We start from the raw sequence: 13,476 nt of genomic DNA on the forward strand, positions 1-13,476 counted from the left end.
AGTAGATCAGGTAGCTTCTGAGAAGAGAAATTAAGTGTTTTTTTCCCAATCTCAGCAGGTTAAGTTGTGTCTGAAGAGGCTTCTCTTTCTCCCTCCACGGATTATTGCTTGACCCGCTGTGTGTTTTGGTTTTATGATGAGTATTTTTTGTTTATTTCAGATTTCTAGCATTTTCTGCTTGCTAATCTTTTCATGTTCAAGAGATTAAGCCTATTCTCCAAAGCAAGCATTTAGTTCTGTGATGTGGAATGTAAATAATAATTAACAATTAATATATTAGCATATTTAATGCATAAATATTGGAAACCTTTGAGGTAATAGACGATAGGTACAGGAGCAGGCCATTTAGCCCTTTGAGTCAATGTGATCATGGCTGATCATCCACAATCAGTACCCCGTTCCTGCCTTCACCCCATATCCCCTGACTCCGCTATTTTTAAGAGCCCTATCTAGCTCTCTTGAAAGCATCCAGAGAACCTGCCTCCACTGCCCTCTGAGGCAGAGAATTCCACAGATTCACCACTCTGTGAGAAAAAGTGTTTCCTCATCTCCGTTCTAAATGGCTTACTACTCATTCTTAAACTGTGGCCCCTGGTTCTGGACTCCCCCAACATCGGGAACATGTTTCCTGCCTGTAGTGTGTCCAAGCCCTTAACAATCTTATGTTTCAATGAGATTCCCTCTCATCCTTCTAAACTCCAGAGTGTACAAGCCCAGCTGCTCCATTCTCTAAGCATATGACAGTCCCGCCATCCCTGGAATTAACCTTGTAAACCTATGCTGCACTCCCTCAATAGCAAGAATGTACTTCCTCAAATTAGGGGACCAAAACTGCACACAATACTCCAGTTGTGGTCTCACTAGGGCTCTGTATAACTGCAGAAGGACCTCTTTGCTCCTATATTCGAGGTTATTCATATCAGAGTAGATTGGGGGGAACTAGCAAATGGGGTATGTTTGGACTGTTGGAGAACATTAGAATAGGTGTCATACAAAGGGTTGTTAAATCTATGTGATTGGTGATGATGTTATGGTAAGAATTAAGAATTGTTTAATGGATAGACAATAAAGTGGAAATAAAAAAGTCATTAATGGGTTGTCACGCTGTGACTAATGGGTGGTTACAAGGATTAGTTTATAATTCACAATCCAAGTCAGATATTTGGATGAAAGGATCAATTATTACGCATTCAACTTGCTGGTGAGAAGATGCTGGGTGGTAATGTTCAAGAGTGTTTAATTGTCTATGTACTGACAACGGATAAATCTTTGTGGGGAGGATATGGGTAGGCTAAATATATGGGCAAGGACGTACCAAGTGGAATATGATCAATTTTTAAAAGCTAAAACACTTGATAGGAAAGTAGAAAACATTTTTTTGATAGCAGCGTGGGACTTGAGTTTAGCAGACTGAGGGATGATTTAAATTAAACAAATAAAATATAGCAGGGCTTTGACAAGGTGGATTATGTTTCCTCTTGCTGCGATAGCTAGCGACAAGGACTCAACATCAAGGATCATTCAGGACTGAGATGAGAAATTTCTTTATCCGGGGGGAAACAAATCTGGCATTCTCTACCCAGGCGGCTATGGAGGCTCAGTATATTCAAGGCAAAGATCAATGGATGGCGAATTAGTTCAATACGTTACACGGACGTAAAGGATCTTGAATGGTAGCGAAGGCAGATGGGGCCAAATTGTTGAGTACCCATTTCAAATTCTCATGTTTTTACAATATCAGGTGGAGAACATGTTTTAAACGCTCACAGTCCAATATGTAAAACAAAATAGAAACATCCTACCATTAACGTGTATTTAATGTTTTGTGGGTTTAGTAGTTTGTTCAAAAGGTCTGCAGAGTGTTTCCTATTTTGATATATGAAATCAATAAAATATGTAAAATGTAAGAAACAGCGCTGTGCAATATTGTGAATCTGTCCAGACAACACTAACACATGTATACACTACCAACAATGTACATATAGAGTATTTACAATTACATGAAAGCAAAATTCTTTAATCTTTTGAAAGATCATTTTGGTTTGAATTCTAGCTATAATGTCAGGATCCCAAGCAGCTTCAGTATCCAGTAAAATAAATATGAGTAAAGTATGGTAAACGTTTCCTATCTTTCTGCTACACTTGTGCTTGTTACTGAACGGAACAATACCAATTTTTTTAAAAGACCGTTGAAACTTGAAGAAATACCATCTTTAGTTTTCATGCTCAGCATGTTTACATACATATATACCCATAGGAAGGAGTTAACCCTCTAATATGCCGAGACGAATATTCCAGTAATATTACTTTATATTTAAGAAACAAAAGCAGGCCATCTTTTTGATGTTTGCATCTTGTTAAAACTCTGAGGCACAATGTAACAGCATTTTGACAATTGATGCACATAAGACCTTGGAAATTCAGTGTCCTTAACCTCAAAAGTGATCACTCCAAATATATATCAGGAAATGCTTTTGAAGTTTCTATAATGATCTTTCTGTTCTTTTTGATAATGGCAAAACTATTTTAGCACTAACTTTTTTCGCCGTGATGGGACACATGGGTACTGTTGATTTATTTTCACTACTTTCATGTATTGCATAACATGCTTTGTTTGATACAAAGTTTTATTAAGAATGTACGTAATAGTATTTGGAGAGTTAATTTTACTTAGAACTTGAAAAAATAATAATTTTCATTCTATAATATATATGGGAGAGAATCCTTACTGTTTTAATGTCCTTTTCAATGTGACGTCTTTCAAAATTTGATGAAGTAGAATTTTTTTAAAGGAGTTGCAGGTTTTTTTTTAATTCATAGGGCAAGAGAAATCTGTAATTATAAAGGAGATTAAACAAAACAATAACACGTCCCAATTTTAACTTGGTAAACAACTAGCAGTAGTTTGTTCTTTCACTGATTGCCAAATGTTTGATCTTTGTCATCTGTTCCCATTCTAAACCAAGACATTAGGTGTTACCTGGATGTTCCTTTTGTAGGAATTTGACTTTTAACAGTTTAGTGCAAATTAATGGTTTGCACTTCAATTTCTGACAGGAAACTCAGTTATGTTTTATTTAGTTACATTTGAAATTTGCTTCCCATATCTCTATTCATACAAACTGAACAATTGTGGCCCCTTGTTTTATTTATAAAGGTTCAATGTATCTTTGCCTGCCTACATCAATCTGCAAGGGAGTTGCAGAAAAGCCTCATGTTCATCGAGCCGTGAGTCATGAATAATTTTTAAAGCTGTTATGAATATCAAAAAAGTGTTTGCTTTTCAAAAGTAATTAATATAAACAACATAGTTTAGACTAAATATAAACTGCATTCAGTGGGGACACTACATGGTATTTGGATGCTTGCAAATTTAGATAAATTATATTGAAATATTACACATTATCATGCACACAAAATAGCATTAAATTGTCACATCAGTTACATTTTACCTTTCCTTTAAACACCTTGCTACAGGGTGTGGCTCAGAAAACCTTTTTTTTTACAGCAAGTAAAATTTTTTGCAGATGAGGCGCAAAGGTTGAGTATGCTGTGTGGTATCAATTGGACGCTCATTGTGTATTCAAATCCTAACCTGAGTTCTTTTGTTTCTGAAAGTGTTGGATGCTGTCATGTGGTGTCAGTAAAAGTGGACTCGGCCCATCATTCACTTAAAGTACTTAAACCTACTTTGGGTAATCCTTTTAACATTTTTCAATGTTTATGGGGGAAAAAAGGCATGTCTTATTATGATTAAAATAACACATTCCAGAGGCCCAAGATTTAAGAAGAAATAATCCCAAGGTGTGGCAATGAATTTTGTGTGTACTATGCAAAGAACATTCCTATTCTGCAATAAAGATGAGGAATTAGTCTCATTATTACATGCAAGAAGGCATTAGTACAGTAACTTGGCTCTGAAACAACCTGGTGATGTCCATTTATTCAGAAGCATTTTAATCAATTTTGAGCTCATCAGCTTCAAACTGCCTTGTTTCAGGAGATGCAACACGACAACGCGTGAAATTCTCAGATGATAGAGTTTGCAAGAGTCATCTTCTTGGTTGCTGTCCTCATGACATACTTTCTGGAACGGTATGTAGTTTTGTTACTCCTGTTTTACTGGTTTGGGAGGTAAAGAAGAAAAATGAACAATATTTTCGCACACAATCTGGTTTATGGTTTCTTTCTCCTCTCAGCTTTTTAGAATGGATGAACTGTGCTTCAAAATTTCTCTGATTGCAGTATATTCCTCTCTAATCACCCAACTCCTATGTAAGCAGGGCAAGTAAAACATTTTTAAGTTCCAATATATGACCTTTTTCACATCAATGCAGAGCATCAATGTAAAAATAGAAGTGTATCTTGAGATTTCAAAATGTAGCCCTGACGATAACTTCAAATACAGTACTTGAGGCCATATTGTTATCGCACTCTTAAAACTATTTAAAAGTTACAGTATATTTCCATTTTGTGTGGACCCTTGTATTAAAATGTCCCTGTAGTTTATTGAATAAAACATTATTAACTTTATAGAATCGGTTTTGTATTGCAACAAAATTATATAGATGCTATCAGTTTCAAACAAAATAATTTAGCAGTCTGATGGATTTCAATATTTTGTTTCTTATTTATTAGCCGATCTTTTAGTTCAAAAATGTATTAACTCTAAGACCTTTATATGTATTTCATATTCCAAATTAAAGGATTGCAGTCAGACTATATTGAACGTTTTTTAATGGATAAACCAATATATACTTGTCTCAAATTTGTAATAACAAAATCTATGTGGAATATTATCCTATCCTACTGACTGAATAGAATTTCAGAACCCTCTTAAAACAAAGGTTTCTCTCTTTGATTAAGAGTAGGCGGGTTTCAGCACAATCAGCATGCTTTGATCCTGAACGCATTGTTGATTTGTCCTCAACACCAACCTAGCTAACTTGTTGCCATTTACCCTGGCTTTCATTGGCTCTTTGTTCACTGACACGGTTTTAAGATTGTTATCCTCTTGTTGGTCTATCTATCGCCCTGTGCTGTCTGAAGATGTTAAACTTTTCCCCTGAGGAGTCATGGATCTTTTTTAGAAAATGTATAATAGAGATTGAGCTTTTTTGGGAATATAGAGATCACCAATCATCTAAATTTAATGGTGAAGCAAAACTGAAGGATGGAATGGTTTACCTCTCCACTCTTTAATTTAGTAATTGGACGACCCATTGAGAACTCTTAAACAAATTCCTAAACCCCTTTATTACGACTATCTCATCAGACTTAGCCCTAAACTCAGGAATTTTCTTCCTAAAATTAGGAGCTCCCTCTCTCTTAAGATGTTTGGCAGTTTGATTGAAGACTCTGTGGTTAATCTCAAATATGTTTTGCCCATAATATAATCTTTATGATAAAGTATTGTCACACAGTGGCATTCTTCAGGCAGGATATTTTTTCCTTGAATACACCCGGCTAAAAATGTTCAATATGTTTATTGATGCTTTTTACAACCAGTTGGAATATCAGCAGTTTTGAATTCCCTGGAACAGAGTTACAAAATGGGTTCAGGGTATGTTGTTGTTAATGGTTATGTAAGCTACGAGGCTGTACCAATGTATTGAAGTTCAATTTTATTTAGTATTTAATCATTTTTTGTATGGAGTTATCATTTTAGCTGTTACATATGGTAACTATTCTTAAACTTTACAATTTTACCGATGAAAAGAGGTAGTAAGCTTAAAATTAATTGGGGAATTGTTACAGCCCACATAATAGAACTGTAGTACATGCATTGTTGTAGCAAAATACTGTGCTTAAAATACATTGTCTGCATTGAATTTTAACTGTGGTTACACTTAAAATGTTCTATTTACTAGCGTATGGACCTGGGAGAATGCACAAAGATTCATGATCTCGCTTTGAGAGCTGATTATGAAATTGCTGCAAAAGAAAGAGATTTATTCTTTGAACACGATGTAAGTTACCCAAAGTTTGAGCATTAATTAACTGATTATCCCTTTCTGATCATGGTGGTTGGGGGGAAAAGTACTTTCCGCTTTAGCTTTTTCTGTACATTTTCTTTAATTGTTTACTCTTTTACTAACGTTTACTGTTAAAAAATTAAGGCAATTTGCAAATTTCTGAAGCAGGCAGAACTTGCTGCTAAGCATGACCAACTGAGGATTGCGTTTAAGTCCTGGTTTTGCAAACCTCAAATCGTTACTGGTGCATGTGCAGCTATTAAATTGTGTGAAAAATTAATTTGACTCCTTTGCATTCGATAGAATCTGCTGCCTTTACACAATCTGGCCTATTATATGATTGCAGACTTTCAACTGCTATAAATGATCTGGCTAGTAGTTGAGATGCATCAAATTACTATTAAATATGACAATTAGATGATAATTCACTGACCGCCCAGAAACAGATTCTGATAGCACAATTGAGAGTAAACACTACGTATCTGAAATAAGAGAAAATAAATGTTGGAAATGCACAGCTTGTGAGACAACATCAGTCAAGAGAGAAATGGAGTTTGCATTTCGGGTTGATGTTTATCATGAAGGTCAAATTATGAAAGGTTAGCAATTTGTGGATGAAACAGAAATTTGTAACTCCTCATATAATGAAGCAGTCCAGGTAGCAAGATTTGAAAAAAACCCATCAACTGGCCAGAGAGTCAAACAGCACAAAAATAGTCCCTTCGGCCCAAGTTGTCTTTGCTGACCAAGATACCCCATCTATGCTAGTCGTATCTGACCACGTTTGGCATATATCTTGTACTGTCACGTATAAAACCATGCTGACTATCTTTAATCAGGCCCTGTCTATCCAAATGCTTATTTTGTATATCTTATCCTACAGAATTCTCTCCAGTAATACAATACAATACAATTTATTGTCATTTGAGCCTCAGTGAGGCTCAAACGAAATTCCGTTTCCACAGCCATACAAACAAAGACAATTCCTAGACATACACACAATTTAGTTCACACAAACATCCATCACAGTGAACCTACTGTGATGGAAGGCAAAGTCTTTTCTCTCCCCTGTTCTCCATGTCTCTCCCGATGTCCAAGCCCCAGGCGGGCGATGATAAGTCCCACGGCCATTTTAGGCCGTGCCGGGCGATTTACGGCCCCGCTCCCGGTCCAAATGTCACAAAGTTGGAGCCCCCGGCGGGCGCTGGAATGTCCCACGGCCATGAAGCCGCGCTGGGCGATGTATGACCCCGCTCCGGGTCGTTCCAACCCCGCGACACGGGCTGGAGAAGTCGCGTTGCGGGAGCTAACTTACCTGCCGCAGATATTAAGCTCACTGGTCTAAAGTGCCTAGACTTTTCCTTGCAGGCCTACTTAAATAGAGGCACAACATTGGCTTTCCTCCAGTCTTTTGGCATTTCACCAGTGATAGATGACAGCCAGGGCTCCTGCAATGTCTTCTCCAGCTTTCCACGGTGTCCTTGGATATATCTGTTCAGGCCCGGGAGATTTAACTACCTTTGTACGCCTTAGGATATCTTGCGCCACCTCAAGGTAATGTGGATGGTCCTCAAGCCACCCCCCCCTTAACTAACCCAACTACCCCAGTGGCCATGTCTTTCTCCACGGGCTGATGTTTTGGAGGGTACACTGGAGTACAGAGGAGAAATCAGAGGAGAAATACTCATTGAGGATCTTGCCCATCTGGAAATGCAAGTTAAATTTGTCGTAATAAGCAGTGGATATATTGGATAAACTGCAACGGAGAACTGGATTCCTGGTTCAAGTCTTTCCACTACCTACAAAATGCAATTTGAAATATTTTCAGTGCTTAACATTTAGAACAAGCAGTCCATTTAAATAGTATATTTGCTACCTCAGACATTCTTTCCCATCAAAGCCATTGCAATATGTACTACAGGTGCACAACCTTTTATCCGGAGTTACGGAAACCGAAAAACTCTGAAAACCGGCCATTTTTTCCAGGATGTCGTCTGCACACCAAAGCTCGCGTTTGGCGCCAAACTTGACCCGAAACGACCCACGGTCAACCCAGGTCTGTACTACTGTAGCGGCTGCCTCCTCCCCGGAGACCGGGGAGACACTTAAACATCTGTAAATCATTGCTTAAATGTTAGTCAGTTAGTTTGGAGGGCTTTTATGTGAAGGGGGGGGGGGGGTGAAGGGGGAAACTTTAATTCTTAGTCCCCTACCTGGTCGGAGAGGCGGGGAGCGGTCAATGCCTTACCGGGTCGCCGTGCAGTAAGCTCCGGAGCGCTGTGGCCGCCAACTCCCAGCTGGGGCTGCGGGCGTCCGGCCGCGGGTGGCGCCGGTTGTAGCTCCGACCCCGGCAACTCTACCCCTGGCTGCGCGGCGCTCCAAATCCATCGCGGCCCGCGGCCGGACGCCCGCAGACCCAGCTCCGCTGTGGCCGCCGACATGTTGTGTGTCGACGGCCACAGCGCTCCGGAGCTTACCGCACGGCGACCCGGTACGGCATTGCCCGCTCCCCGCTGGTATCCCAGCGCTGCGACGCCGCCGACTCCCAACATCGCGGAGCTGGGGCTGCGGGTGTCCGGCCGCGGGCGGCGCTGGATTTGGAGCGCCGCGCAGCCAGGGGTAGAGTTGCCGGGGTCGGAGCTCCAACCGGCGCCGCCCGCGGCCGGACGGAGCCCCCAGCTCCGCGATGTTGGGATTCGGTGGCCACAGCGCTCCGGAGCTTACTGCACGGCGACCCGGTAAGGCATTGCCCGCTCCCCGCCTCTCCGACCAGGTAGGGGACTAAGAATTAAAGTTTCCCCCTTCACCCCCCACCCACCAACCACATAAAATCCCTCCAAACTAACTGACTAACATTTAAGCAATGATTTACAATTATTTCCCCGGTCTCCGGGGTGGAGGCAGCCGCTCCAGACTTTTCAAGCCGCCCGCGCTACCTACCTAATCTACGCTAAAAATCTTCCATTCGGAAATCCGAAAAATTCCGAAATCCGACAAGTGTCTGGTCCCAAGGCTTTCGGATAAAAGGTTGTGCACCTGTACTAGACGCATTGTGGAAACAGTTACTCCAGTGTTACCTCCCAAATTATGGGTTCCATCATCTACAAAGGCAAACGCAGCGATCTTTCAGGATTATTATCATCTCCAGGTGCTGCATAAATGTTGCACATCATCCTGACTTCAAATATATTGAAAATAAAAATATCCAGGTTTTGTGGAAATTTGAAGTGAAAACGGAAAATACTGGAAACACTCGAGCAGCGTCTGTGGAAAGAGAAATAGTTAATGTTTCAAGTCTAAGATTCTTTGTAGAAATAGGGAAAGAGAGAAGAACAAATTAAATTTCTGTGTTGAGAAGATAGAGGCGAGTTGTGTGGAACAAAGGAAATATTTCTCATGGTGAAATTAAATGAGTTGATGGGAAGTTGGAGTGGTTGTTTCAATCACATCAAGCTTCTTTGTATGTGTAATGTGTTGTTAGCAGTGAAGCCCATACGATAGAAAAAGAAAAGCAAAAACAGCATGATGGTGAATAGCAATGACCAGTTCTGATACAGTCAGAGTTATAAATCACCTAAAGTTGGTCATTATGCCTTTGTTGAACATGGGCAGGAAACTACGGATGAAAAGATGAGAGTGAAGTGAATTAATGTCGCAAGCAATTGGAAGCTATGAGTCACTCTTGACTTTTTTTAGTTCCGAGATAAAGTGCGGAAACAGGCTCTTTAGCCCACTGCGTCCGCACCGACCAGCGATTCCCGCACATCAATGCTATCCTACACACGCTAGGAACAATTTACACTTATACCAAGCCAATTAACCTACAAAGCTGTATGTCTTTAGCTTATGGGAGAAAACCGAAGATCTCTGATATACAAGGGGAGAACGTACAAATTCCGTACAGGCAGCACCCATAGTCGGGATTGAACCCGGGTGTCCGGCGCAGTAAGGCAACAACTCTGCCACTGCACCACCATGCCGTGTTAAAAGTAGGTGTTCGCAAAGCAATCGTCCAATCTGTGTTTGGTTTCTCCAGTGCAGTGGAGGCCACAATAAGCACCAAATGTAGTATGCTAAATTGAAAGAAGTACAAGCAAATTTCTATTTTACCTGAAGTATGTTTGTGTTTTTGGTCAATAGAAACAAATAGTTAATTTGGCTAGCATATTTGCTACTTCAATCATTCGCTTCCATCGCCACCATTGTAATGTGGATACATTATGTACTCGACCACTGCTGTTCTGCGTGATGTGTTGCTTCCTGCATCCTAGCATCTGTGGCCTTCAGCTCTTATCCTCGCTGTATCCTCACTTTAGAAGTAACTTTAACAGAAAAATAATTAAATGCAATTCATTATAATCAAGGACACTGCCTTACAGTTACTAGTCCAATGTGTGTATGCTGAAATCAAATAGTGTGCTTATTAATCATTTATAATATGTTACTTAACACATAGTATATTACAATTTATCATGAGGAACGCCAATAGAAACTAATCTATAGATTTATTCCAGCTAATTTTAGACTAATCTATAGATTCGTTTAAACCTAATGGGGACATGTGACCAGAATTGGTAATATACAATATTTTGTAACTGCTGGATTGCTTGAGGATTTATTCTAAAGCAAATTGAGGTTGCATTCTTGCACTAATGAAGATCTGTTATGTAGTTTAGTATGGCAGATCTTTTCAGCAATCGCATTCAGATTGTGTTTTATTCCAGCTAATTTTAGACTACAACACTTATTTCTAATGAGGATAAATGTTCCAAAGTGATTTGTTTCTGCCCCCAAAAAATCTGAACTGTTGTTTCTCATTTCCCCCCCTTGCATTTCCTGGTATAGTGAAGCAAATTACAGTGCAGTATCTACAAATAGGAATCTTCAGGTTTAATTCAGGATTTTCAATAATCTGAAAATTGTCAGGCTGCACTGGAGCAGCTGGTATAGCTGCCGCCGCAGAGCGTTCCCCTGGCCTTGGGTGCTGTCTGTGTGGGGTTTGCATGTTCTCACTATGACCGTGTGGCTTACAACGATACATGCGTTTGTAGGTTAATTGGCCTCTTGATTGCCCTGAGTGTGTAGGGAGTGGTTGCAAAAATGGGATAACATCGAACTAGTGTGAATGAGTGATTAGTGGACTAGGTGGGCTGAAAGGCTGGATCCCACTTTTCAAGAAAGGAGCGAGAGAGAAAACGGGGAATTATAGACCAGTTAGCCTGACATTGGTGGTGGGGAAGATGCTGGAGTCAACTATTAAAGTAATAACAGTGCATTTGGATAGCAGTAAAAGGATTGGCCCAAGTCAGCATTGATTTATGATGAGGAAATCCTGCTTGACTAATCTTATGGAATTTTTTTGAGGATGTGACAAGTAAAATGGATGAAGGCGGGCCAGTGGATGTAGTCTTTGCCTTTGATAAGGTCCCACACAGGAGATTAATGAGGAAAATTAGAGCACGGTATTGTGGGTAGGGTATTGACATGGGTAGAGAATTGGTTGGCAGACAGGAAACAAAGAGTAGGAATAAACGGATCCCTGTCAGAATGGCAGGCAGTGACGAGTGAAGTGCCGCAAGGCTCGGTGCTGGGGCCGCAACTATTTACAATATATATTAATGATTTGTATGATGGAATTAAAAGTAACACTAGTAAATTTGCAGATGACACAAAGCTGGGTGGCAGTGTGAACTGCGAAGAGGATGCTAGGAGGTTGCGGGGCGACTTGGATAGGTTGAGTGAGTGGGCAGATGCAGTATAATGTAGATAAATATGAGGTTATCCACTTTGGCAGCAAGAACAAGGAGGCATATTATTATCTCAATGTTGTCAGATTAGGAAAAAGAGAAGTGCAACGAGACCTGGGTGTGCTTGTACACCAGAAACTGAAAGTAAACATGCAGGTACAGCAGGCAATGAAGAAAGCTAATGGCATGTTGGCCTTCATAACGAGAGGATTTGTGTATAGGAGTAAAGAGGTCCTTCAGCAGTTGTACAGGGCCCTGGTGAGACCACATCTGGAGTATTGTGTGCAGTTTTGGTCTCCTAATTTAAGGAAGGACAATGAGGTTAATCCCCGGGATGGCGGGACTATCATATGAGGAAAGATTGGAAAGCTTGTATTCACTGGAATTTAGAAGGATCAGGGGGGATCATTTAGATGCAGGAAAAAAAATCCCAATATTGGAGTCCAGAATCAGGAGCCACAGTCTAAGAATAAAGAGGAGACCATTTTAAACTGAGATGAGAAAAAACCTTTTCACCCAAAGAGTTGTGAATTTTTAGAATTCTCTACCACGGAAGGCAGTGGATAATTCACTGCATAAATTTAAAAGAGTTAGATAGAGCTCTTGGGGCCAGCGGAATCAAGCGGTCTGGGGAGAAGGCTGGCATGGGTTACAGATTGTGGATGATCAGCCATGATCACAATGAATGGGGGTGCTGGCTCGAAGGGCCAAATGGCCTCCTTCTTCTTGGTTTCTTGGTCCTCCAAAATATTCCAAATGGAATTTAAACTGGAGGTGGTGAAGGGAGGGCCCTATTTGTTTTCTATCTATGTTTCTAATCTAAAATATACTTAATGGAAGGGGCAGAATGCAGAGAGAATTATCAGTGCAGAGGCAAGGGGAATGTCGGCTCTTAATGTGAGTGGTAATTGTATTTGGAGGATCAGGGCAAGAGAGCATTTAGAAAGTTGAAACTGGACAAGAATTCTTAAAGTCAGTGCGAGGTGCAGGGAAATGACTGGAGTTTGAAGAAAATAGAGGTCTTAATATTTGAGGTTTGAAATGGTACGATGCTGCAGAATATTTAGGATATAGGCTGTGGGCCGTGCATCAAAATGTGTCTAGAAATCAACTTTCATGACCCATGTCTCGGAGCTACATTAAATTTTGCACAGATTTATATAAAATATAATTGTGAAGGAAGTCATAACTCATCAGTGCAAAAAGTTGCACATTAATTAATTAAACTAATTAGAAAATGAGATCAAAACTTAGCGCCATCTAGTGTCCAATGCCCATATTGCACCATGGGGAGCCTAATTCCATGTTGCAGTCTTTTAAAACTATTATTATACCATCTGTGTGTGTGTGTGTATATAAATGTATCTTGTGAATATGACTAATCATATATAATTATGTATCATTGTTATATAAAAATAATATCATTGTGTATGTTTTTTGAATGAGACTGCCACGGAGGTCCGGCTCCTGAACCAGCCTAATTAATGGGTGAGGGCAGTTCTTCTGGGTTCCTCCGTTTACTGAACCCCACTGACTGCCAGTTTGCAGATTGGGGGTCATGGCCATAGTGGGACTGGGGCAGTGACGGGCTGGGGGAAGGCTAAGGCACCTTCCACTGAGGAAAATGCCTAACCCTAACTCGCCCCCCTTCTAGAGCTGCCCATGGCTGGAGCTGGAGCCGCTTTGGGACCGGCTGTGGGCTCCGTACGTGTGGCCACTCAGCGAGTCCACCTCGGCCAGCATTCCCTTCTGGA

The 13,476-nt window shown here is 40.5% G+C and overlaps 1 protein-coding gene and 1 long non-coding RNA gene across 7 annotated transcripts in view; both read left to right on the forward strand.

Moving 5' to 3' along the window:
- The window catches only part of luc7l (LUC7 like), a 32,008-nt gene that overhangs the window by 790 nt on the left and 17,742 nt on the right, over positions 1 to 13,476 (forward strand). The window contains exons 2-5 of one of the 6 annotated variants that reach the window (XM_033040973.1): positions 3,158 to 3,228; positions 4,001 to 4,095; positions 4,200 to 4,275; positions 5,871 to 5,969. In XM_033040973.1, the coding sequence (XP_032896864.1) occupies positions 5,874 to 5,969 (96 nt within the window). In that variant the 5' untranslated portion in view covers positions 3,158 to 3,228; positions 4,001 to 4,095; positions 4,200 to 4,275; positions 5,871 to 5,873. Of the gene's footprint in view, positions 1 to 3,157; positions 3,229 to 3,618; positions 3,696 to 4,000; positions 4,096 to 4,199; positions 4,276 to 5,870; positions 5,970 to 13,476 lie in introns of those variants that run through there. The other 5 variants (XM_033040972.1, XM_033040975.1, XM_033040976.1 and 2 more) reach the window with 5 other exon arrangements.
- On the forward strand, positions 5,980 to 7,603 carry LOC116985876. Its single transcript, XR_004415364.1, has 2 exons — positions 5,980 to 6,869; positions 7,282 to 7,603. It is a non-coding gene; the product is annotated as an uncharacterized LOC116985876 (long non-coding RNA).

This window comes from Amblyraja radiata, chromosome 22, assembly GCF_010909765.2.
Source record: "Amblyraja radiata isolate CabotCenter1 chromosome 22, sAmbRad1.1.pri, whole genome shotgun sequence".
Classification (NCBI taxonomy): domain Eukaryota; kingdom Metazoa; phylum Chordata; class Chondrichthyes; order Rajiformes; family Rajidae; genus Amblyraja; species Amblyraja radiata.